At 42.2% G+C, this 25,592-nt stretch overlaps 1 protein-coding gene across 3 annotated transcripts in view; it reads right to left on the reverse strand.

The window, feature by feature from the left end:
• Positions 1-25,592, reverse strand: part of Pde11a (phosphodiesterase 11A) — a 383,576-nt gene that overhangs the window by 153,033 nt on the left and 204,951 nt on the right. For all 3 annotated transcript variants that reach the window (NM_001127480.2, NM_080893.2, NM_001127481.3), the window contains one exon: positions 1,292-1,367. In NM_001127480.2, coding sequence (NP_001120952.1) covers positions 1,292-1,367 — 76 coding nt within the window. The remainder of the gene's footprint in view (positions 1-1,291; positions 1,368-25,592) is intronic.

Here is a 25,592-nt window from a genome sequence, read left to right on the forward strand (position 1 = left end):
CACCCGCATGGTGTGTAAACAAGCTCAGGCATGGATAGACACCACAGGGAAGGGGGATGCCTCAAGTTCAATCCTGATCCATTTAATAACTGTAACCTGACTGTTTCAACCTCTCTGCCTCTGTCCCTCCTCTTTCTCTCCCTCCCTCCCTTCCTCCATCCTTTCCTCCTTCTTTTTCTCCCATTCCCATCTCTATTCTTTATCAATGTAATACAGCAAAGTTCAGCTGATAGGTCCTGGGACTCTTCCACCTTCAGAATTTACAAGTGCTTTGAACCTCATCGATATTTGTCCCTGTTCTAACTAATGCCCACTCATTAGTGTCTAGAATTCATTCGCTATGGAATTGCACAGCAGTATGGATGTGTAGCTTGGACTGGGTCTGGTGATAGATGCCTGTAACTCCTAATATTTGGGAGGCAGAGGAAGGAAGAGCGTTATGAGCTGCAGGCCAGAGGTGTACACACACACACACACACACACACCACACATACACACCACATACATACACACCACACACACATACACAAACACACACACACATACACACCACACACAGACATATACACACATACACACACACTCACATATACACACATATACACACATACACACACACTCACACATACACACACGTACACATACACACATACATACACACAGACGCACACACATACACACCACACACACATACACACACACACACCACACACACATGCACACACACAAACACACAAACACACACACAAACACATAAACACACACACATACACACACATACACACACATGCATGCACACACACATACATACACACACATACACACACATACACACACATACACACACATGCATGCACACACACATACACACACAAACACACACACATACACACCACACACACATACACACCACACACACACATACACACACATACACACCACACACATACACACAAACACACACACACAAACACACACACATACACACCACACACACACATACACACCACACACACAAACACACACACATACACACCACACACACACAAACACACATACACACCACACACACATACACACCACACACACACATACACCACACACACACACATACACACACACATACATACACACACACACACACTGGGGAATATATATATATATATATAATATATACATACATACATACATACATACATACATACATACATACATACATATATGGACCTGGTTTATAGATAGGTGCTGGTTGCTTCACAAAGAAGTCAGAGTCATGTGGGTCACGTCTTACCTATTATTTGGTGGTTGCTGTTCCAAATAGGGACACAGAGAACAGATCTTATATGAAAGCCAGATATCTGGTCAGCCTAGGACAGAAGAAAAGAAGTTTATTATCATCAAATATGAACCACTCATTGAGAAATTATTTCTATGTACTGTAAGCTATCACTTTTTTGGAGGCAGGATCTGATATTGTCACCCAGTCTAGCCTTGAGCTCACCGTCTTCTCACCTTAGCTGTCTATAGCAGACTGCCTGGCTTCCATTACAACCCAATCTTTGAATAAAAACACCAACTCTCCCTCTTTTTCTTATGTCACAATGAACAACACAAGAGAAAAACAAATTCAAACCCAGCACAAATCAGACAAACCAGTCAACCAACCTGACTATCCCCAATCCCGGCAGCCACAGGGAAGTGGGTCACAGTTACGGCACCAGAAAAGTATTCTGTAGTGCATTCAGGGTAATTAAGGCATTTTAATTAAGCCAATAGTCAGTGCTTATCTTTGACTGGGCACCCCCATTGGTAAGATGTTTGAACCTATAAGGAAATGTGTCGTATGCATGTTAACTTTAGATACTACTTATTTATTATGTACTACTGTTATTTACTAGATACTACTAATTTATTACTTTAAATTATGTGCATGACTCTGTGTGGGAGTGTGGGACTGTGCGTGTGAATGTGGGTGTTCATGGAGGCCAGGGTGTCACACCCTGGAGCTGGAGTTACAGGCAGTCGTGAGGCACCTGACGTGGGTGTTGGGAACTGAACTTGGAATCTCTGAGATAACGGTGCCCTTAAGTGTTGAGCCCAAAGGCCCTCCAGTCCAAAATTGCATATTCTTAATTTTGCTAAGTTGCTATGAATGTTGTAAAATCCCATAACAAAAACTTACAACCTGAAATTGAGAAAAAAGCATAGACAAGGGGATTCAGAAGATCTCCGAGCTCTAACAGATGTCTGTCATCTACTACAATGACACATCAGAGGACAAGTCTCATACTTGAGTGACCTTTGCTTTCATTGAGAAAGGCCAACTCGTTTCCCTATCACTAGAGCCGGGACAATAAGATAGTAATGATGGAAAGATATCTTGAATATTCATTAAGAGTTGAGAGCTACCGGTCATTAAATTAAGAGTTAAGAATGTTAGAGTAGGATCTGCCAGGCTTTTACAAAGCGCACTGTAATTAAGAGATAGGAGTCCTTTCCTCTCACCTGATTCCAGCCAGCAAAAACTAGGATGATTCCTTTAAACCTAATATGAAGTGAGTCACTAAATGTATACTCTTGTGTGGCTGACTTCTTTTCCATAACATTATAATTTTGAGCATTATTCATTTTGGCTGTGCTACACAGTGGCATCGTGTCCCCCTGTCTGAATGTCACATTGCTAATTCATGCCAGTCTTGTGGAGCACTGACTTGTTTCCAGCAAAACCACAAACAATGTCCTTAGGAATACCCCTGTGCATACTCCCCACACATGTGAGTGAGCTCCTCTGTGTCTGGGACTCTAAGAGAATCACTGGATTCCAAGCGAGTCAGTCTCAGTGGATGTCTCCCACCAGAAGGTCTCCCCCCACCCCAAAAAAACCAAACAAAACAGTTTACAATTGCATGAGCGTTCAGCTGCTCTAGACCATCACCACTTGGTACTGTCTGGGTTTTACTTGCTTTGTTTTGCTCTGGTTTTAACCTCTGGGATTGTGTGGTAGTACCTGATGGTGAAAATACTGAGACCATCTCTGATAACCAGGAGAATTGTTTACCTCGGCTTAAGTCTGTTTTTCTGGCATAATTATCAATGCCTTTCCACTTTCAAAAGCATTCCCATGTGGACCACGAGTCACTCGGTTTCCCTCCTGATGGGCAGCGGAGTTGTGTGGCTCTCTTACACCATCTTCTCTTTCATAAAATACCTCTTCGGGGGTGTTTGTCCTACTGGGTTGTCTAACTTTTAAAAATCAAATTGGAAAAGCTTGTTCTTCACGAGGGATGGTGGCTTCTCTGCCAGATACATAGATAAAAGTCTTCCTCATTCTGTCTCTTGTTCTTCCACTCTCTTGCTTGCTTTTGACTTTGAGGTCTATCATACGACATTGCACAATATAGGAGATTTTAATTTATGGCTTCAGTGCCTTATCTGAGAAGTTTTATCCCGCTTACCGCTCATGGACAGGATCTCTTATTTCCTTCACAGGCTCTTTGCTGCTTTGACTTTCACAGCTAAACTTATCGTCCAACTTCTGTGTGGACTCAGGAGGTGTAACTTAAGACGGGACAACACCATTTTAAAGGGGAAAAAAATCTCTCCCTCATGGTCTGCCGTTCCATCATTTTCATTAACCAAGTGTTTGGGCTTGTTCAGATCTGCATCTGGACTCTCCAATCTTATTCTAGTGATCTAGAGAACTCTTTTAACCTTTCACCTTTCTGCCTTAAATATGGTATATTTTATTGGGCAGTGTAAACACTTAACTTTATATTTCTTCAATATCTAACATTTGTATAAAGTTTCAGAATTAATTATACATGTGCTGAGCACACTGCTCATATTTTCGGCGGGGGGGAGGGAGGAGGTATTGTACTAAATTATCAGCCAACTTGGAGAAAAATTGTCTTGATAGAGTTGAAACCTTTAAAACAAATTGTTATTTTTTAATCATGTTTGTGTTTCTACTACTGTGTGTCTGTGTCAGGCTGTCTGTCTGTGTGCATATGTGCATGTGAGTGCAGGTACCCGCAGAGGCCAAGAGAGGGTGTGTGATCCCCATGAGCTGTATTTACAGGCAGTTATGAGCCACCTTCTGATGTGAGAGCTAAAAACCAAAGCCCAGTCTTCTACAAGACTATCAGGTGCTCTTTCCTGCCAAACTATGTTTCCACTTCAGTTTTCTTAGAGCTTTTCAAATTTATTTCAGCAAAGTTTCATATGTACAAGTCTTACATATAATTTGTTACATTCACCCCCTGTAGCAGTGAGTTTGAGCTACTCCACTTCCCAGTAGCTACGAGCTTCCAGCTACCCGACTAGGAACTCTTAGAATCCGTGAATGAAAGACTGAGTGTTAAGTGTACATTGTATTTTTACCATTTACACAATTGTGAGGATTGTGTTCAACTTATATCTGAGAGGGAAGAGCCTTTTAACTGGACAGAAAGGGGGAAATGTAGGTTTGCCCTGGTGCTGTCTGTATTTCCATGTCAATTCTGCTTCCTCAAGAGGGGCTGCCCCCAAGAGTAGATCACATGCTCAGGTGATCTCTCCAATCCTTCTCCCCATTCTGACTGGTCAGATAAAGGCCAGAGCCGATGATTGGGCAGTGGAAGGGAAAGGTGGGAAGGTTGGTCTCAGAGAGGGGGAGGAGAGGGAGAGACAGAAGAAGAGGAGGTGGAAGGAAGATGGAGAAGAACCACATGGCTCAGAGAAACTGCAAGTAGCAAGGAGTCTCATAGCTGGGAAATAAACAAGTATAGTGATAGATCTGCCCAGGCATATAGGTTATAAATATACTATCTGCCCAGGCATATAGGTTATAAATATACTATCTGCCCAGGCATATAGGTTATAAATATACTATCTGCCCAGGCATATAGGTTATAAATATACTATCTGCCCAGGCATATAGGTTATAAATATACTATCTGCCCAGGCATATACGTTATAAATATACTATCTGCCCAGGCATATACGTTATAAATATACTATCTGCCCAGGCATATACGTTATAAATATACTATCTGCCCAGGCATATACGTTATAAATATACTATCTGCCCAGGCATATACGTTATAAATATACTGTCTGCCCAGGCATATACGTTATAAATATACTGTCTGCCCAGGCATATAGGTTATAAATATACTGTCTGCCCAGGCATATAGGTTATAAATATAATATCTGCCCAGGCATATACGTTATAAATATACTGTCTGCCCAGGCATATACGTTATAAATATACTGTCTGCCCAGGCATATAGGTTATAAATATACTGTCTGCCCAGGCATATAGGCTATAAATATACTGTCTGCCCAGGCATATAGGTTATAAATATACTGTCTGCCCAGGCATATAGGTTATAAATATACTGTCTGCCCAGGGATATAGGTTATAAATATACTGTCTGCCCAGGCATATACGTTATAAATATACTATCTGCCCAGGCATATACGTTATAAATATACTATCTGCCCAGGCATATACGTTATAAATATACTATCTGCCCAGGCATATATGTTATAAATATACTATCTGCCTAGGCATATAGGTTATAAATATACTAACTGGTTGTGTGTTTTTATATGTGCTTATTGGGGTAAGAAATAACCACAGTACCCCTGGTGCTGTTCATGTTATTATGAATGGCTCTGTTATTTTACTTTCTAATGCTCTATGGTTTTCTTTGGTATCTATGGGAGATTATTTCTAGGATCTTCAGGGAAATAAAAATGTATGAATATTCAAATCCCTTACCTAAAATGACACCATATCTGCCTACAATGTGTTCACATCTTCTTGTATGTACAATCTCATCTCTGAGATTACCAAACTCAGTATGATGAAATGCTATGTGAACAGCTGCTGTAGGGAGTAATAATGGTGTGGGGAAAAAAATCTGTTTATGTTCTGTACAGATACATTTGGATTTCGTAATTGTTTTTGAGGCAGGTTCTTACTACATAGTCCAGACTGGTTTCAAGTTTGAGGTCCTATATATGACATGTATCCATAAATATGTCTGTTTCAATATTTATTAAAATTATTAATCTTAATAGGTCATCTGTATATTGTTTGGGATTTTCTAGCCATCTTATTCTTCAGTTCTTTTACCTTTTAATCATATGATGTTGCACCCTCTGACTTTTCTCTTTCGTTTAATATAGAACACAGGATAGGTTTTTAAGAATCCAAGCCTAAGCATGAATTGAACAAAGATGATATCAGTAGATATGTTGATATGGAAGGGGGTTAAACTGAGGGGGGCCTCAACCCTAGACAAAGAACTATAGACTGCTGAGGAATGCTGAAAGTGAAGAGGGAAGAGCACCAGTTGAAAACCTTTAAGAGATCATCAGCCATGGAAACATGTATATGAGCCCCATTATACAGACTGAGCAGGGTGTATTCAGTGTTTAGGAAGACACACACACACACACACACACACACACACACACACACACACCACCACCACCACCACAACCACCACCACCACCACCACCACCACCACCACCACCACCACCACCACCACTAAAAATTAAAGAAAAAGAAGCCATGAATTTGAAGGGTGAGTGCAGATTCTGGCAGTTAGATCAATGCTAGCTTTCCTTGGGAACTTACAAAGCCAGTTTCCCAATGGCAGAAGGGACAAATGATTATCTGTGGTGCCTAACAGCATAGCAAAGTAAGTGCTGGCCTCCAGGCTCCCTGAGTATCACAAGTACCTGTTAGGCATTTCAGAGCCCATGCTGGCACCATGGCTCTTCTCATCCTGCCCTTACACTAAACGTCTCCAGCTCATGGGCCTCTCTATGCCCGGATTCTCATTATCTTCATAGCCCTGCCGTATCTGCCGTGCGGTTCTGTTTTGTCCCTCTCTTGGTCCTTTCCCTCTTCTCTCTCTTCTTCTCCTGGCCCACTTCAGTTTGCTGGCCTTGTTCAGTTCACTCCTTTCTCTCCTGGTTCTGGACTCTGCCTCTGGCTGTGCTCTCCCTCCAGTCTACAATAAAACCTTCCACTTAACCATACATTGGAGTATCATGTTGTCAGTTTAATACATCTGTTGCCCAAACCTTTAGTTCATACAGTGGGCATACACAAGAGGGTTTGGAGGGGCGAAGGGAAACAGTATAATTAGATTGTAATCTTTAAATTTTCTTAAATTAAAAAAGAATTCCAGATGCAAAACACACTAAAACAAAAATGTGAGCATAAAAAATCATTCATCCAGTGTACCCTTCCCAGATATTTATTAATGTCTCCCATGTGAACTGCAGAGTATTGAGAATAGAAAAATGAACTAGTCATTGTCCTTGAAGAACTCCGACTACTAGAGACAGTAATAAAGATAAGATATGTGTTCAAACAGACGATGTTCAGACTGCAGTTTTTGAGAAAGCTCCAAAAAAGACTATAGAGAAATCGAGAATAGCTTTAGACCCTTTAAAAACAACTCTTCCATGATGGCAATGCAGATAACATTTATTGGCTGCGCACTGTGTGTCGGTCCCCTCTGCAGCACCTTCCCCTGAGCTATTTTATATACTTTTCAAATAATCCAACAAGGTAGGCCCTGTTAGCATCTGCCCTTATCAGATAAGGCTTGGAAAGATAAACCGCCCTGAATGGAAGAGCCTGGTTCAAAGCAGGCCAGACAATAACAAACACATCCATCAAAGTTATCTCTTGAAAGAACAGAATGGCTTTCTTCCTCTCCCTAAGGATAACATCAGAATTAACACAATGCCAGCAAGCAGGAAGAAGAGGCAGTCAGGATGATGAAGCTTCATGTGTATAACCTCTGGGCTAGGAGCTCCAACTCCCCCAGAATGGCTGGGCCCCCTTTGTTTTGTCAAGGAAGGGTCACACAGCACCGAACAGAGCATGGTAGTCTGAGCCAGTACAGAACAGTAGATGTGCTTGTCTCCCCCAGTTCTGAGGCAACTGAAGCTCTGATCTAACCTCTCCCATAAATCCCATGTATCTGAGAGAAGCTTTACATCACGGAGGGAAATGGAATAGGAGCATTCAGTGAGGCTGGAGAGCTCTGGGGTCTGGGGTGAGAAAAAATAAACTTTATGTAGGCTGCTTGCCAGATGAGTACATTCATTTACCCATCATTTTAAAGTGACACACACACACATACATACAACACACACACACATACACACACCACACACACACAGACACACACACAGACACACACACATACACACCACACACACAGACACACAGACACACACGCAGACATACAGACACACACCAATACACACACATACACACACACAAACACACACACACCACACACATACACACACACAAACACACACACATACCACACACATACACACACACCACACACACACACATACACACACACCAATACACACACATACATACACACCAATATACACATACAGACACACACACACCCCAATACACACAGACACACACACAGACACACACCACACACACAGACACACACACAGACACACACACCAATACACACACACAGACACACACCACACACACAGACACACACACACATACACACACACACCAATACACACACACAGACACACACACCAATACACACACACATACACACACAGACATACAGACACACACACAGACACACACCACACACACAGACACACACACACACAGACACACACACACCAATACACACACACAGACACACACCACACACACAGACACACACACACATACACACACACACCAATACACACACACAGACACACACACCAATACACACACACAGACACACACACCAATACACACACACATACATACACAGACATACAGACACACACACACCAATACACACACACACACCAATACACAACACACCAATATACACACAGACACACACACATACACACCACACACACATACACACACACACTAATACACACACATACACACACACAGACATACAGACACTCACACACACCAATACACACACACAGACATACAGACACACACACACACCAATACACACACACAGACATACAGACACACACACACACCAATACACACACACAGACATACAGACACACACACACACCAATACACACACATACACACACACACACAGGGTATATGAGCTCTCCCATCCATAAAGATGAAAATATGAATATCTGGCTTGAGTAAAGGTGGTTGTAGGGAACCTGGGGAATCTGACAGAAATAATAGGGAGTTCAAATTGACCCTGGAATCAAGGTGGCTAAAAAGCACCAGAGATTTTGTATAGATAAAATCATCAATGTAGAACCTGTCCAAAACCAATAATGAAGTAAAAGGTGAAGGACTCGAGACTTAGGGCTCAGAGGGCTGGGCAGGACTCCAGAGCCTGTGATCATGACTTAGGGTTCAGAGGGACGGGCAGGACTCCAGAGCCTGTGATCTTAGCCCGAGCCTTTACTACATTTCTAAAATATGAATGCATTGCCACAGTCTTTCCAGCAATTGATGTATTAATGTGTATCTGGAGCACAAAAAGTATAAGCAACTCCTGACTTACTGATTGCATGTATAATGCCACGTGTCTTATGGCAATTATCAAAAGGATGGACGGAAATTCCCATATAAGAGTATGAACCACATCATTATTTATCGCAATAATGTATCAAAAATGGCATGAACATTCAGAAGTCACTTAAGTAGAAGACAGAGCACCCATACAATGGAACACCAAGCGTCTGATTAAAGCCATGTTACAGAAGGGTGTATCTGAACTCGGGAAACAGTACCTATGTTAAGGGATGTGCAGGTATCTGTGGATGTTCAAACCCTCATATACACTGACAGGTCCTTCAAATGCTATAACCACAATGGTTTCCTCTGAATCACTTACCTCTGGGAGTTAAAAAATGATTGATTCTAGTTCCTCAATTTTAAATAAGGAATATAAATTACTTGCACCCAGGGAAACTAGTTATGTTCAAAATAGAACAGACATAGGCACACTGGTATTCAACAGCATAGAACAATGAAATAGGGGACAGGCTGAAAGGAGGTTGTTCGATTTACCAGCAAGTAGGCTAATTAAAGGCAGAGATGGTGGAGAGTTGGAGGGGTGGGATGGGGACTAGAAGTCGAGTGTAGCAGAGGAGGTCACACCGAGAAAGCTGTGCTGCACGGAGCTGGAGTCTCCAAGCTGCTGAACACCAGAGAGCCCTGAGACAATAGAGAAGGTAATGTCTACATTTCTCTCACTGTGTCTGAGGGAAGAGGGTCTCCCTGGTTACCAGACCTGTGAAAGGGTGTGGGGGAGTAGGGCGGTGATCATCACTCTTGATGAGTCCTCCAAGCGAGAGAGGAGGACAGCCAAGGCGGGTACCAGAGTGTGAAGGGAGTAACGTTTCTGATAAACGATCATTAAGACATCCCTCTGCTCTGCAGAGGGTAACAGGAAAGTGACACCCGTTACAGATGCACAGGACTGCCAAACAGTGACTCCCAAGTCGGGACAAAGAAGAATGACTCGGCACAGGGGCAAGAATAGTTCCTATTAGTGCCATGGCTTTAATCTGAAACGGTCCCCAAAGGCTCGTATGCTGAAGGGGTAGCCTTCTTATTGGCAGGTGGTGGGGACTTTGGAAGGTGCCATTGATGGAAGGAAGGTAGGTCTTTGGAAGGCACCGTATGTTCAAAGAGATTGGAACTGAAGTCCGTCCCCCTTCCTACAATGGCTACTGTAAACCAGCCTTTTCATTCACATGCTATTACCACAACAGACCCAAACAATAGAACCAAACAATCAGGGATTGAAAGTGTAAATCATAATAAAACTTATATCCTATTAAGTTGATTGTCGTGTATTTTATCATAGTAATGGAAAAACCACTAATTGATAACAAATTAATTGATAACTGATCTTCAGGTCATATGAGCAAATGAAACTCCACAAGCAAATGTTGGCTGAATGACCCCCAAACAAGTCACTCCAAACCCCCAATGCCTCAATTTCATCATCTCAGTCTTCCATATACAAACTGGAGACACCGGCTATATCCTGTTACGATTGGTATCAGTGACAGATTGCCACAAATTAGAATCACCTGAATAGGGAGCCTCACCTGAAGAATTGTCCTGATTTGATCTGTCCCATTTGTGGGAGACACCTTCAGGTTGAAGCCCGGATCAAAAACCAATGTTTCAGAAAGAAGTTTACCTCGCCCTTTACTGGTTTGCCCTCCCTCTCGCCCCTTAGCTAATTTACCCCAGCTGCTGGGATTCCACCACCTGCGGCAGAGTCAGCATTTCCGAGCTTTTGTGGTGGAGTCGGGAACATGGACTCCTCAGAAATGCCCCAGATTTCCAGTGCCAGACTGTGACTACTGAGGTACCTTGCCTTGTGGACTAACTAGGCCCACCTCCCCCCAGGTAGATACAGATTCTAGGACTACTCTATGGAGGCTGCCAGCCTCAATGACTGAAAGCCGTGCTCTTGGCATCTCATGTGCAGTAATATATAATACATAACATGTAACATGCAACATACGACATGCAATATGTAATGTTCATTAGGTTTGCTAATGAATTATATGTTATAAATGAATGAATATATATGTACATATATGCATATATGTATATGCACATATATTATTTCCTTGTTTCTGTTCCTCTACAGCATAGTTCTCCACCTATGGGTCGTGATCCCTGTGGGGTCACATATCACATATTTCATTATGATTCGTAAGAGTAGCACAATTACAGTTATGAAGTAATAACAAAATAGTTTTATGGCTTTATGGCTAGGGTCTTCATACCATGAGGAACTGTATTAAAGGGTTGCGGCATTCGGAAGGCTGAGAACCACGCTGTAGCGTACCCGACTAAAACATTTTTAGATTTTGATGCTCCAGTTGATTCTCTTTTTCTTATTCATAGTTTGTTTTATGGAAATGTATATGTAAATGTGTTTTGGTGTATGTAGAGCATTTAAAAAAATGCAGATATTGTTAACAGTCAAAGAAATATCTGTCAAAACATACCTGCCTTATTGTCCCACAGGCTTTCCACCTAATCATCCCAGTATATAATTCACAACGTAAGTCCCTCAACCGAAGTCTATGCGAGATGAAGCAGCCTTCCTAACAGGTTACAGTTCAAATAAATATACTCCACCAGGCCGCCCAGTACTGGCCAATTAAAAATCTATCTACTTAAAGACTTGCCTATACCTGTCCTGATGACATATTGCCAGCTAGGAGACCCAATTAAAGATGGCTGATTATTTAGCTATGAATCCTTCAAAACAGACCTGCCATGGTTTTCAGCCTTCTAAAGAGCAAGCGCAAAATGAACTGGTAACAATATGTTACTTCCCTTTAATCTGTGATGTGCTTCCTTTCCCTCCTCTATGTTATCCACAGATTCCTGTGCGGGGAAGACATTCTAGAACTAAGTGCTAAGTACTAAATAACGACTAACGACTAAGGCTAGCTGAGAGAGAGCCAGTAGTCAGTCAATCCTTTATTTTCCCAGAAATGAGAATAGAATCTATTGTTTCATCCCGAATATAAGATTAATCCTAATATCTTCTAGGTCACCACCTACAAATGACTCCTTAAATTCGTAACTAAACAGAACAAAAACCCAAGCAACCAAACAATGAACTGAAACCAAACAAAAGTATACAAACCCCATTCTTTGTGCTATGAGGTAAGGCCTGGGAGTCCTGCCTGAGTCTGAACTGTGGGGTTCATATTTGTCTTCACTACCCACTATTACCCAGTTTATCTCACTGTTTCAGTAATACTGGTGGCCCCACACCTCCCCACTCCTTATTATCAGGAATTCTTGTGCCCATGCCCCAATCTTCCCCACCATTTTTGAGAAAAGATCTGAAATATCTCATAGGGTGAGTGGCTGGCAGCGGGGAGCCGGTGCATGTGCACGCAGGCAGATCGACGGAGCATTATTCCTTAATGGTTTCAGCTTAGCAGTTTTCTTTTTACCAAAAGCATACCTGATGGAGCGGAAGGTGTTCCAGAGAATGGAGAATGTGTTGTCCTGCCAGGCTGGCACTGAGAAGTGCTCCTCTATGGTGCTCTGACAGCTGAAATGGGCTCTAATGCTCTCAGCCAGAGGACCTCGGAGGCTGGGGCCCCATTATCCTTAAGTGCAACGTTACAAGGGCAAGTACTTTTGAGCCATCGACAACAGGCTTTTAAAAATCAGAACTTCACAGGGAAAAATTGCACGGGATGGAAGGCAGAGGCCCGGGGTCAGAACGGGATCCTAAGCCTCAGTATCAGCTTTGTAACTCAGTGTGCATCATGGCCGAGGGCGACTGGGTGATGGTGGGCTTCCTGCCACTCGTCTCTAACAAACGCATACCCTGTCAAGCCCGTTCTTACATAACACCCCCACCCCCACCCCCACCCCTGCCTCGAAGCTTTGAGGTATTTTCTGCTCTTCCCATTACTTAAGAGCCTTTCCTGTTTTAATATTGAGTCCATCATTCATTCTGACTGTGGTCAGAATGCAAACTCTAGATAGGGTAGCCCTGGAAACTTTTCCAGTAACTGTTCACTTGGAAGCAAGTACGGAAATAAGCAAAAAAAAAAAAAAATACATTAAACAATGGCTTGTTTTCTGTTAGTGTATTTATGTCAGTGTCTCCTTTTTAATCTAGTGTGAAAATAAGGGCAGAAGGCATCACGGGTGATTTCAACAAGAGTTGAATTCCGAAGCCGGACACCAAGCACAGGGAAGGCTAAAATACTTGTTTTCTGTTGAGGGCGCTTCCCACTACAGTGTGCAGTAGAAGAAGTCACATGATACCATGACAGATCATCTATGAAGACAGTTTACCAACATGGTGTTAGGCCAGTATTAAACAAAGATCTCAAAATCAAACTCCTAAAATACTCCACATGGGCCAAGCAAGGAAAAAGAAACTATCTAGATACGTTATTTTACTTCTACTCACATTTTAAAATCCCTGAATCATTTTTAAAATAATTTTCAGAAAGCTCTCAGTACCTTGGTAAAATTTCATTTAAATCATAAAGATTATAAGACTTTAATAACTATAATCTTGCAGGTCATAAAAGTAATATGAACATGCAAAAATGTTAAAGCAACAATGAAACTAAAAGCTCTAATTTTATCATCTCTAGAGATAATCGTGGTTAAGAGCTTGGAACAATGCCGTCCTTATCTTTTACAAATATATAGTTGTTCACATGTCCACACGCAATGTATTTGACATTCTATAGTAGACTCAAACAACACACAGTACTGAACAATACCAACGACAATGTTTACTATGCACAAAACACAGTTCTAGTTATGAGTACATAAGTGAACAAAAGTGAAAAGATTTCTCACCCTCAAAGCATTTACGTTCTAGTAATAGGCCACTGTGGAATGCTGGCCTCTGGGCATGCCATAGCTTCGGCCATCTTGGAATCAAAGCAGTTCCAGTTACCCACATGAGACTCATGTAAAGGGCATAGGAGAGGCTCATGAATAGCCTGTAAGATGGCTCATGAGGTAACCCATTAGATAATTGAGGGCCCTCTTGTTTTCAAGGATATATAAGCTGGAGTGAAGGAGACGTCTTCAGTGATGTAGTGAGGGGGACTTTCTTCAGTGTTGCTCTGAGGGGACTCTCCTTCAATAGGATAGCAGCCTTTATGTTGTCTATGCTCTCCCACGTAACTAGAATAAACTGTTTTCACCCAGTTAGCCTTGGTTAGAGTCATGTCATTAGTCTGTTACTGATGCTCTATAAGGGATAAATAGATACCATGTCTCCCCAGGAAAAGTTAACACAAGAAAGATGAAAAAACACAAAAGCAAATTACACATTAGAAAGTGTTAAGATTATTTGGAAAAAATAATAAAGTAAGAAGGGCAAAGAATATCAGAGTCTCACCTGAGGAAATGACAGTGCAAAGACCCTAAGGCACTGGGTGTGTGAGTGGCATTTTCCGGGAACATGGCAACAAGTGTAGCTACAATGGTATTAGCAAGGTAGACTCTAGGGGTAGACAGTGGTGTACCAGGTCACATGGGTGCTACAGACCTCTGAGACATTGGTCTTTGGCTTTTTCTCTCACAGGAGACTTTGAAAAGCTATGATATAAGAGGTAAAAGTAGCAGATGTGAGGAGAATGAACCACAGAGTTGAGCAGGAGGCTGGAAGCGGAGTCAGATTAGGAGGCCGAGGTTATGGACGAGCCTGGAGCTGATGGTATCTAGGACCGCCACAATGAAGTGAGAACAGCTGAGTGGGGAGAAGCCGTCATTTTCTAAATAAATCTGACGGACAGGACCAGCTGCACCTCTTTATGAATCAGATGTAGAGCGAGAGGGAAAGGCAGCGCCGTGCCTGTGAAACCCTTCATGGAAGCATTAGGAAGAACTGAATTACCTTCACAGAGATTGAGAAACACAGACACACAGGTATGGGGGAAAGTTCTAGGCTGTTTGGACATGTTCCATCTCAGGTATTCATTAGGAAACAAGGTGTCCATATCTACATACACCTGTATATACTACTCGATAAGTACTTCTCTGTGCCTGTATTTCTCATGGAATTTTTTCTTACCAGGACATATAAGTTGCTTTATGGAATAGGGGATTTTTGTATGGACTCATTTTGAATAGGCTTTAAAATATCTCCCCGATACCATCTTCTCTCCCAGCTTTGTACAGGCCTTATATATCTCTCTCCTCCCCAAATAAAGAGAAGTTCACGAATATATGACTGTAGCATGTATTTCTCATGCTTTTTTCATGTTTTTTAATTGCATTTTTGTTTACATTTTAAATGTTATCCCACTTCCCAGTTTCCCCTTCAGAAACCTGCTATCCCATCCCCCCCCTCTTCTATGAGGGTGCTCCCTCACCCACCCACCCACTACCTCCTACCTGCCCACCCTGACATTCCCCTACACTGGGGCATTGAGCCTTGACAGGACCAAGGGCCTCTCCTCCCACTGATGCCCGATAAGGCCATCCTCTGCTATATATGCGAATGGAGCCATAAGTCCATCCCTGTGTTCTCTTGGGATGGTAGTTTAGTCCATGGGAGCTCTGGTGGGACTGGTTGATTGATACTGTGTTCTTCTTATGGGGTTGCAAACCCCTTCGGCTCCTTCAGTCCTTTCTCTAACTTCTCCATTGGAGCCCTTGTTCTCAGTTTAATGGCTGGCTACGAGCACTCGCCTCTGTATTTGTCAGGCTCTGGCAGAGCCTCTCAGCAGACAGCTATATCAGGCCCCTGTCAGCATGCACTTCTTGGCATCCGCAATAGTGTCTGGATTTGGTGGCTGTATATGGGCTGTATCCCCATGTGGGGCAGTCTCTGGATGGCCTACACATTTGTCTCCATATCTCTTCCTATGAGTGCTTTTGTTCCCTCTTCTAAGAAGGTCTGAAGCATCCACACTTTGGTCTTCCTTATTCTTGAGCTTCATGTGGTCTATGAATTGTATCTTGGGTATTCTGAGCTTTTGGGCTAATATCCACTTATCAGTGAGTGCATATCATTTGTGTTCTTTTGTGATTGGGTTACCTCACTCAGGATGATATTTTCAAGTTCCATCCATTTGCCTAAGAATTTCATAAAGTCATTGTTTTTGATAGCTGAGTAATATTCCATTGTGTAAATGTAAATGTATCATTTTTGGTATCTATTCCTCTGTCGAAGGACATCTGGGTTCTTTCCAGCTGCTGACTATTATAAATAAGGCTGCTGAGACCCGGTGAGAGAGAGACCCAACCGCCTGGTCAGGTGGGCACTCCTGAGGCTGCAGAGCGGAAGAGACCACCAACACTGCTCACCCCTGCCCACATCCCTGGCCCAAGAGGAAACTGTATAAGGCCTCTGGGCTCCCGTGGGGGAGCGGCAGGACCCCTGCCAGAGACACCGCCGGACCCTGAAGGAAACAGACCGGATAAACAGTTCTCTGCACCCAAGTCCCGTGGGAGGGAGAGCTAAACCTTCAGAGAGGCAGACAAGCCTGGGAAACCAGAAGAGACTGCTCCCTGCACACACATCTCGGACGCCAGAGGAAAAAGCCAAAGACCATCTGGAACCCTGGTGCACTGAAGCTCCCGGAAGGGGCGGCACAGGTCTTCCTGGTTGCTGCCGCTGCAGAGAGCCCCTGGGCAGGACCCCACGAGCAAACCTGAGCCTCGGGACCACAGGTAAGACCAAATTTTCTGCTGCAAGAAAGCTGCCTGGTGAACTCAAGACACAGGCCCACAGGAACAGCTGAAGACCTGTAGAGAGGAAAAACTACACGCCTGAAAGCAGAACACTCTGTCCCCATAACTGACTGAAAGAGAGGAAAACAGGTCTACAGCACTCCTGACACACAGGCTTATAGGACAGTCTAGCCACTGTCAGAAATAGCAGAACAAAGTAACACTAGAGATAATCTGATGGCGAGAGGCAAGCGCAGGAACCCAAGCAACAGAAACCAAGACTACATGGCATCATCGGAGCCCAATTCTCCCACCAAAACAAACATGGAATATCCAAACACACCAGAAAAGCAAGATCTAGTTTCAAAATCATATTTGATCATGATGCTGGAGGACTTCAAGAAAGACATGAACACACTTAGGGAAGCACAGGAAAACATTAATAAACAAGTAAAAGCCTACAGAGAGGAATCGCAAAAATCCCTGAAAGAATTCCAGGAAAACACAATCAAACAGTTGAAGGAATTAAAAATGGAAATAGAAGCAATCAAGAAAGAACACATGGAAACAACCCTGGATATAGAAAACCAAAAGAAGAGACAAGGAGCTGTAGATACAAGCTTCACCAACAGAATACAAGAGATGGAAGAGAGAATCTCAGGAGCAGAAGATTCCATAGAAATCATTGACTCAACTGTCAAAGATAATGTAAAGCGGAAAAAGCTACTGGTCCAAAACATACAGGAAATCCAGGACTCAATGAGAAGATCAAACCTAAGGATAATAGGTATAGAAGAGAGTGAAGACTCCCAGCTCAAAGGACCAGTAAATATCTTCAACAAAATCATAGAAGAAAACTTCCCTAACCTAAAAAAAGAGATACCCATAGACATACAAGAAGCCTACAGAACTCCAAATAGATTGGACCAGAAAAGAAACACCTCCCGTCACATAATTGTCAAAACACCAAACGCACAAAATAAAGAAAGAATATTAAAAGCAGTAAGGGAAAAAGGTCAAGTAACATATAAAGGGAGACCTATCAGAATCACACCAGACTTCTCGCCAGAAACTATGAAGGCCAGAAGATCCTGGACTGATGTTATACAGACCCTAAGAGAACACAAATGCCAGCCCAGGTTACTGTATCCAGCAAAACTCTCAATTAACATTGATGGAAAAACCAAGATATTCCATGACAAAACCAAATTTACACAATATCTTTCTACAAATCCAGCACTACAAAGGATAATAAATGGTAAAGCCCAACATAAGGAGGCAAGCTATACTCTAGAAGAAGCAAGAAACTAATCGTCTTGGCAACAAAACAAAGAGAATGAAAGCACACAAACATAACCTCACATCCAAATATGAATATAACGGGAAGCAATAATCACTATTCCTTAATATCTCTCAATATCAATGGCCTCAACTCCCCAATAAAAAGACATAGATTAACAAACTGGATACGCAACGAGGACCCTGCATTCTGCTGCCTACAGGAAACACACCTCAGAGACAAAGACAGACACTACCTCAGAGTGAAATGCTGGAAAACAACTTTCCAAGCAAATGGTCAGAAGAAGCAAGCTGGAGTAGCCATTCTAATATCAAATAAAATCAATTTCCAACTAAAAGTCATCAAAAAAGATAAGGAAGGACACTTCATATTCATCAAAGGAAAAATCAACCAAGATGAACTCTCAATCCTAAATATCTATGCCCCAAATACAAGGGCACCTACATACGTAAAAGAAACCTTACTAAAGCTCAAAACACACATTGCACCTCACACAATAATAGTGGGAGATTTCAACACCCCACTCTCATCAATGGACAGATCATGGAAACAGAAATTAAACAGTGATGTAGACAGACTAAGAGAAGTCATGAGCCAAATGGACTTAACGGATATTTATAGAACATTCTATCCTAAAGCAAAAGGATATACCTTCTTCTCAGCTCCTCATGGTACTTTCTCCAAAATTGACCATATAATTGGTCAAAAAACGGGCCTCAACAGGTACAGAAAGATAGAAATAATCCCATGCGTGCTATCGGACCACCACGGCCTAAAACTGGTCTTCAATAACAATAAGGGAAGAATGCCCACATATACGTGGAAATTGAACAATGCTCTACTCAATGATAACCTGGTCAAGGAAGAAATAAAGAAAGAAATTAAAAACTTTTTAGAATTTAATGAAAATGAAGATACAACATACTCAAACTTATGGGACACAATGAAAGCTGTTCTAAGAGGAAAACTCATAGCGCTGAGTGCCTGCAGAAAGAAACAGGAAAGAGCATATGTCAGCAGCTTGACAGCACACCTAAAAGCTCTAGAACAAAAAGAAGCAAATACACCCAGGAGGAGTAGAAGGCAGGAAATAATCAAACTCAGAGCTGAAATCAACCAAGTAGAAACAAAAAGGACCATAGAAAGAATCAACAGAACCAAAAGTTGGTTCTTTGAGAAAATCAACAAGATAGATAAACCCTTAGCCAGACTAACGAGAGGACACAGAGAGTGTGTCCAAATTAACAAAATCAGAAATGAAAAGGGAGACATAACTACAGATTCGGAGGAAATTCAAAAAATCATCAGATCTTACTATAAAAACCTATATTTAACAAAATTTGAAAATCTTCAGGAAATGGACAATTTCCTAGACAGATACCAGGTATCGAAGTTAAATCAGGAACAGATAAACCAGTTAAACAACCCCATAACTCCTAAGGAAATAGAAGCAGTCATTAAAGGTCTCCCAACCAAAAAGAGCCCAGGTCCAGACGGGTTTAGTGCAGAATTCTATCAAACCTTCATAGAAGACCTCATACCAATATTATCCAAACTATTCCACTAAATTGAAACAGATGGAGCCCTACCGAATTCCTTCTACGAAGCCACAATTACTCTTATACCTAAACCACACAAAGACACAACAAAGAAAGAGAACTTCAGACCAATTTCCCTTATGAATATCGACGCAAAAATACTCAATAAAATTCTGGCAAACCGAATTCAAGAGCACATCAAAACAATCATCCACCATGATCAAGTAGGCTTCATCCCAGGCATGCAGGGATGGTTTAATATACGGAAAACCATCAATGTGATCCATTATATAAACAAACTGAAAGAACAGAACCACATGATCATTTCATTAGATGCTAAGAAAGCATTTGACAAAATTCAACACCCCTTCATGATAAAAGTCCTGGAAAGAATAGGAATTCAAGGCCCATACCTAAACATAGTAAAAGCCATATACAGCAAACCAGTTGCTAACATTAAACTAAATGGAGAGAAACTTGAAGCAATCCCACTAAAATCAGGGACTAGACAAGGCTGCCCACTCTCTCCCTACTTATTCAATATAGTTCTTGAAGTTCTAGCCAGAGCAATCAGACAACAAAAGGAGATCAAAGGGATACAGATCGGAAAAGAAGAGGTCAAAATATCACTATTTGCAGATGACATGATAGTATATTTAAGTGATCCCAAAAGTTCCACCAGAGAACTACTAAAGCTGATAAACAACTTCAGCAAAGTGGCTGGGTATAAAATTAACTCAAATAAATCAGTTGCCTTCCTCTATACAAAAGAGAAACAAGCCGAGAAAGAAATTAGGGATGGGGCTGGGGATTTAGCTCAGTGGTAGAGCGCTTACCTAGGAAGCGCAAGGCCCTGGGTTCGGTCCCCAGCTCCGAAAAAAAGAATCAAAAAAAAAAAAAAAAGAAATTAGGGAAACGACACCCTTCATAATAGACCCAAATAATATAAAGTACCTCGGTGTGACTTTAACCAAGCAAGTAAAAGATCTGTACAATAAGAACTTCAAGACACTGAGGAAAGAAATTGAAGAGGACCTCAGAAGATGGAAAGATCTCCCATGCTCATGGATTGGCAGGATTAATATAGTAAAAATGGCCATTTTACCAAAAGCAATCTACAGATTCAATGCAATCCCCATCAAAATACCAATCCAATTCTTCAAAGAGTTAGACAGAACAATTTGCAAATTCATCTGGAATAACAAAAAACCCAGGATAGCTAAAGCTATCCTCAACAATAAAAGGACTTCAGGGGGAATCACTATCCCTGAACTCAAGCAGTATTACAGAGCAATAGTGATAAAAACTGCATGGTATTGGTACAGAGACAGACAGATAGACCAATGGAATAGAATTGAAGACCCAGAAATGAACCCACACACCTATGGTCACTTGATTTTTGATAAAGGAGCCAAAACCATCCAATGGAAAAAAGATAGCATTTTCAGCAAATGGTGCTGGTTCAACTGGAGGGCAACATGTAGAAGAATGCAGATCGATCCATGCTTATCACCCTGTACAAAGCTTAAGTCCAAGTGGATCAAGGACCTCCACATCAAACCAGACACACTCAAACTAATAGAAGAAAAACTAGGGAAGCATCTGGAACACATGGGCACTGGAAAAAATTTCCTGAACAAAACACCAATGGCTTATGCTCTAAGATCAAGAATCGACAAATGGGATCTCATAAAACTGCAAAGCTTCTGTAAGGCAAAGGACACTGTGGTTAGGACAAAACGGCAACCAACAGATTGGGAAAAGATCTTTACCAATCCTACAACAGATAGAGGCCTTATATCCAAAATATACAAAGAACTCAAGAAGTTAGACCGCAGGGAAACAAATAACCCTATTAAAAAATGGGGTTCAGAGCTAAACAAAGAATTCACAGCTGAGGAATGCCGAATGGCTGAGAAACACCTAAAGAAATGTTCAACATCTTTAGTCATAAGGGAAATGCAAATCAAAACAACCCTGAGATTTCACCTCACACCAGTGCGATTGGCTAAGATCAAAAACTCAGGTGACAGCAGATGCTGGCGAGGATGTGGAGAAAGAGGAACACTCCTCCATTGTTGGTGGGATTGCAGACTGGTAAAACCATTCTGGAAATCAGTCTGGAGGTTCCTCAGAAAATTGGACATTGAACTGCCTGAGGATCCATCTATACCTCTCTTGGGCATATACCCAAAAGATGCCTCAACATATAAAAGAGACACGTGCTCCACTATGTTCATCGCAGCCTTATTTATAATAGCCAGAAAATGGAAAGAACCCAGATGCCCTTCAACAGAGGAATGGATACAGAAAATGTGGTACATCTACACAATGGAATATTACTCAGCTATCAAAAACAACGAGTTTATGAAATTCGTAGGCAAATGGTTGGAACTGGAAAATATCATCCTGAGTGAGCTAACCCAATCACAGAAAGACATACATGGTATGCACTCATTGATAAGTGGCTATTAGCCCAAATGCTTGAATTACCCTAGATCCCTAGAACAAACGAAACTCAAGACGGATGATCAAAATGTGAATGCTTCACTCCTTCTTTAAATGAGGAAAAAGAATACCCTTGGCAGGGAAGGGAGAGGCAAAGATTAAAACAGAGACTGAAGGAACACCCATTCAGAGCCTGCCCCACATGTGGCCCATACATATACAGCCACCCAATTAGACAAGATGGATGAAGCAAAGAAGTGCAGACCGACAGGAGCCGGATGTAGATCGCTCCTGAGAGACACAGCCAGAATACTGCAAATATAGAGGCGAATGCCAGCAGCAAACCACTGAACTGAGAATAGGTCCCCTATTGAAGGAATCAGAGAAAGAACTGGAAGAGCTTGAAGGGGCTCAAGACCCCAAAAGTACAACAATGCCAAGCAACCAGAGCTTCCAGGGACTAAGCCACTACCTAAAGACTATACATGGACTGACCCTGGACTCTGACCCCATAGGTAGCAATGAATATCCTAGTAAGAGCACCAGTGGAAGGGGAAGCCCTGGGTCCTGCTAAGACTGAACCCCCAGTGAACTAGACTGTTGGGGGGAGGGCGGCAATGGGGGGAGGGTTGGGAGGGGAACACCCATAAGGAAGGGGAGGGGGGAGGGGGATGTTTGCCCGGAAACCGGGAAAGGGAATAACACTCGAAATGTATATAAGAAATACTCAAGTTAATTAAAAAAAAAAAAAGACGGCAAAAATTCAAAAATAAATAAATAAATAAATAAGGCTGCTATGAACATAGTGGAGCATGTGTCCTTGTTATATGTTGAAGCATCTTTTGGGTATATGCCCAGTAGTGGTATAGCTCAGGTAGTACTATGCCCATTTTCTGAGGAACCACTAGACTGATTTTCAGAGTGGTTGTACCAGCTTGCAATCCCACCAGCAATGGAGGAGTGTTCCTCTTTCTCCACATCCTCGCCAGCATCTGCTGTCACATGAGTTTTTGATCTTAGCCATTCTGACTGGTATGAGGTGGAATCTCAGAGTTGTTTTGATTTGCATTTCCCTGATGACTAAGGATGTTGAACATTTCTTTAGGTGCTTCTCAGCCATTTGATATTCCTCAGTTGAGAATACTTTGTTTAGCTCTGTAGCCCCTTTTTAAAAAGGGTTATTTGATTCTCTGGAGTACAGATTCAATGCAATCCCCATCAAAATTCCAAGTCAATTCTTCATAGAGTTGAAAGAGCTATTTGCAAATTCATTTGGAATAATTTTGGATAGCCAAAAATATCCTCAACAATAAAAGAACTTTTGGGGGAATCACCATCCCTGACCGCTAGCTGTATTATAGAGCAATAGTGATAAAAAAAAATGTATGGAATTGGTGCAGAGACAGGCAGGTAGATTAATGGAGTAAAATTGAAGACCCACAAATGAAGCCACATAACGATGGTCACTTGATCTTTGACGAAGGAGCTAAAACCATCCAGTGGAAAAAAGACAGCATTTTCAACAAATGGTGTTGGTTCAGCTGGAGGTCAGTCTGTAGAAGAATGCAAATCAATCCATTCTTATCACCTTGTACAAAGCTCAAGTCCAAGTGGATCAAGGACCGCCACATAAAACCAGACACACTGAAACTAATGGAAGAGAAAGTGGGGAAGAGCCTTGAACACATGGGCACATGGGAAATTTTTCTGAACAAAACACCAATGGCTTATGCTTTAAGATCGAGAATGGACAAATGGAACCTCATAAAATTGCAAAACTTCTATAAGGCAAAGGACACTGTCATTAGGACAAAATGGCAACCAACAGATTTGGAAAAGATCTTTACTAATCCTACATCTGATAAAGGGCTAATATCTTATATAGACAAAGAACTCAAGAATCTAGCATGCAGTTTCTACTACCTTGCTTTAAGCTCTGGTTGGACCACACTACCAGCCACTACCCTGGTTCCCTTGGATCCTCGGATGAAAGATACACACACATGTTCCAGCACACAGGTGCGTGCGCGCGCGCGCGCGTACACACACACACACACACACACACACACACACACACACACACACAGGCACAGGCACACACACACCTCATTATTAATCTGCCTTATGGCTCAGAGGCTTGGCTCTTCTAAGCCTCCCGCAGCTAGCATGCCTTTTCCTTTACTTCTTACTCAACACCCCACATCTGCCTTCAGCTTAGTTGCATTTCTAATCTCCTGCCTGGGGAGCAGCCGATGTCACTCAGCCCAAGGTCTCACATGGCTGATGACCACCCCACCCCACCCCCAGCTTTGGTAACCTGAAAGTCCAGCCTTTTCTGCCCAGCCATTGGCCACTGACAACTTTATCGATCAATCAAGAACCAATTTGGGAACAGGACCTTCAGCATTCACACAGATTCCTGATCAAAGCATCACAACCAATCCCTACATAAGACAGTCGCTTCCTTGGCAAAGGTGGTGCAATAATCACCCTTGGGATTGTGTGACCCCACTCTTGACAGTATATTTGCTTCTGTATCAACTGCCTAGGGTGAGCTCTTCTTGTTAGCTTTGAAGGATGAGCTGAGAGGGCCGCCTTCAAGACCTAAGGGCAACTTCTTGGAGCCCATGTGTTGGGTTTGGGGTGGAAGCTGAGAAAACTCACCTCAGAAACAGGCTTAAAATGAAAGCTTTATTTTCTACACACACAGGGAGGTGGCCAGTTCTGGATCTGAACAGCATTTCAGAAGGAAGATCTTACAACATTTTTAAAGGATGAGAACACAATCCATGGGTGAACAAGGTGAGCTGTGGCATTGATCAATCATATTTTGACACAGGAGTTAAACAAGCAAGTTAACGTTGGTGACTGGGCCTTAGCCGAGTCACCTGGTTTCAGGGTCCTTGAGTCAGCTTTTGCAGTCTCCTGGACTCTGATCTAGAATCTAGAACGTGAAGGGAACAAAGGAGTGGGCAAGGTGCATGAAGTCAATTAAGTCAAGACAAGCAACACGCTCATGATTTATGTGCCTCAGTTTAGATAATGGGATAACAGCAGCTTTCCTTTTACATCCCTTACTTGTTAACAGACAAACAAGGAACATCTG

The sequence above is a fragment of the Rattus norvegicus genome, chromosome 3 (assembly GCF_036323735.1).
Source record: "Rattus norvegicus strain BN/NHsdMcwi chromosome 3, GRCr8, whole genome shotgun sequence".
NCBI classification, from domain to species: domain Eukaryota; kingdom Metazoa; phylum Chordata; class Mammalia; order Rodentia; family Muridae; genus Rattus; species Rattus norvegicus.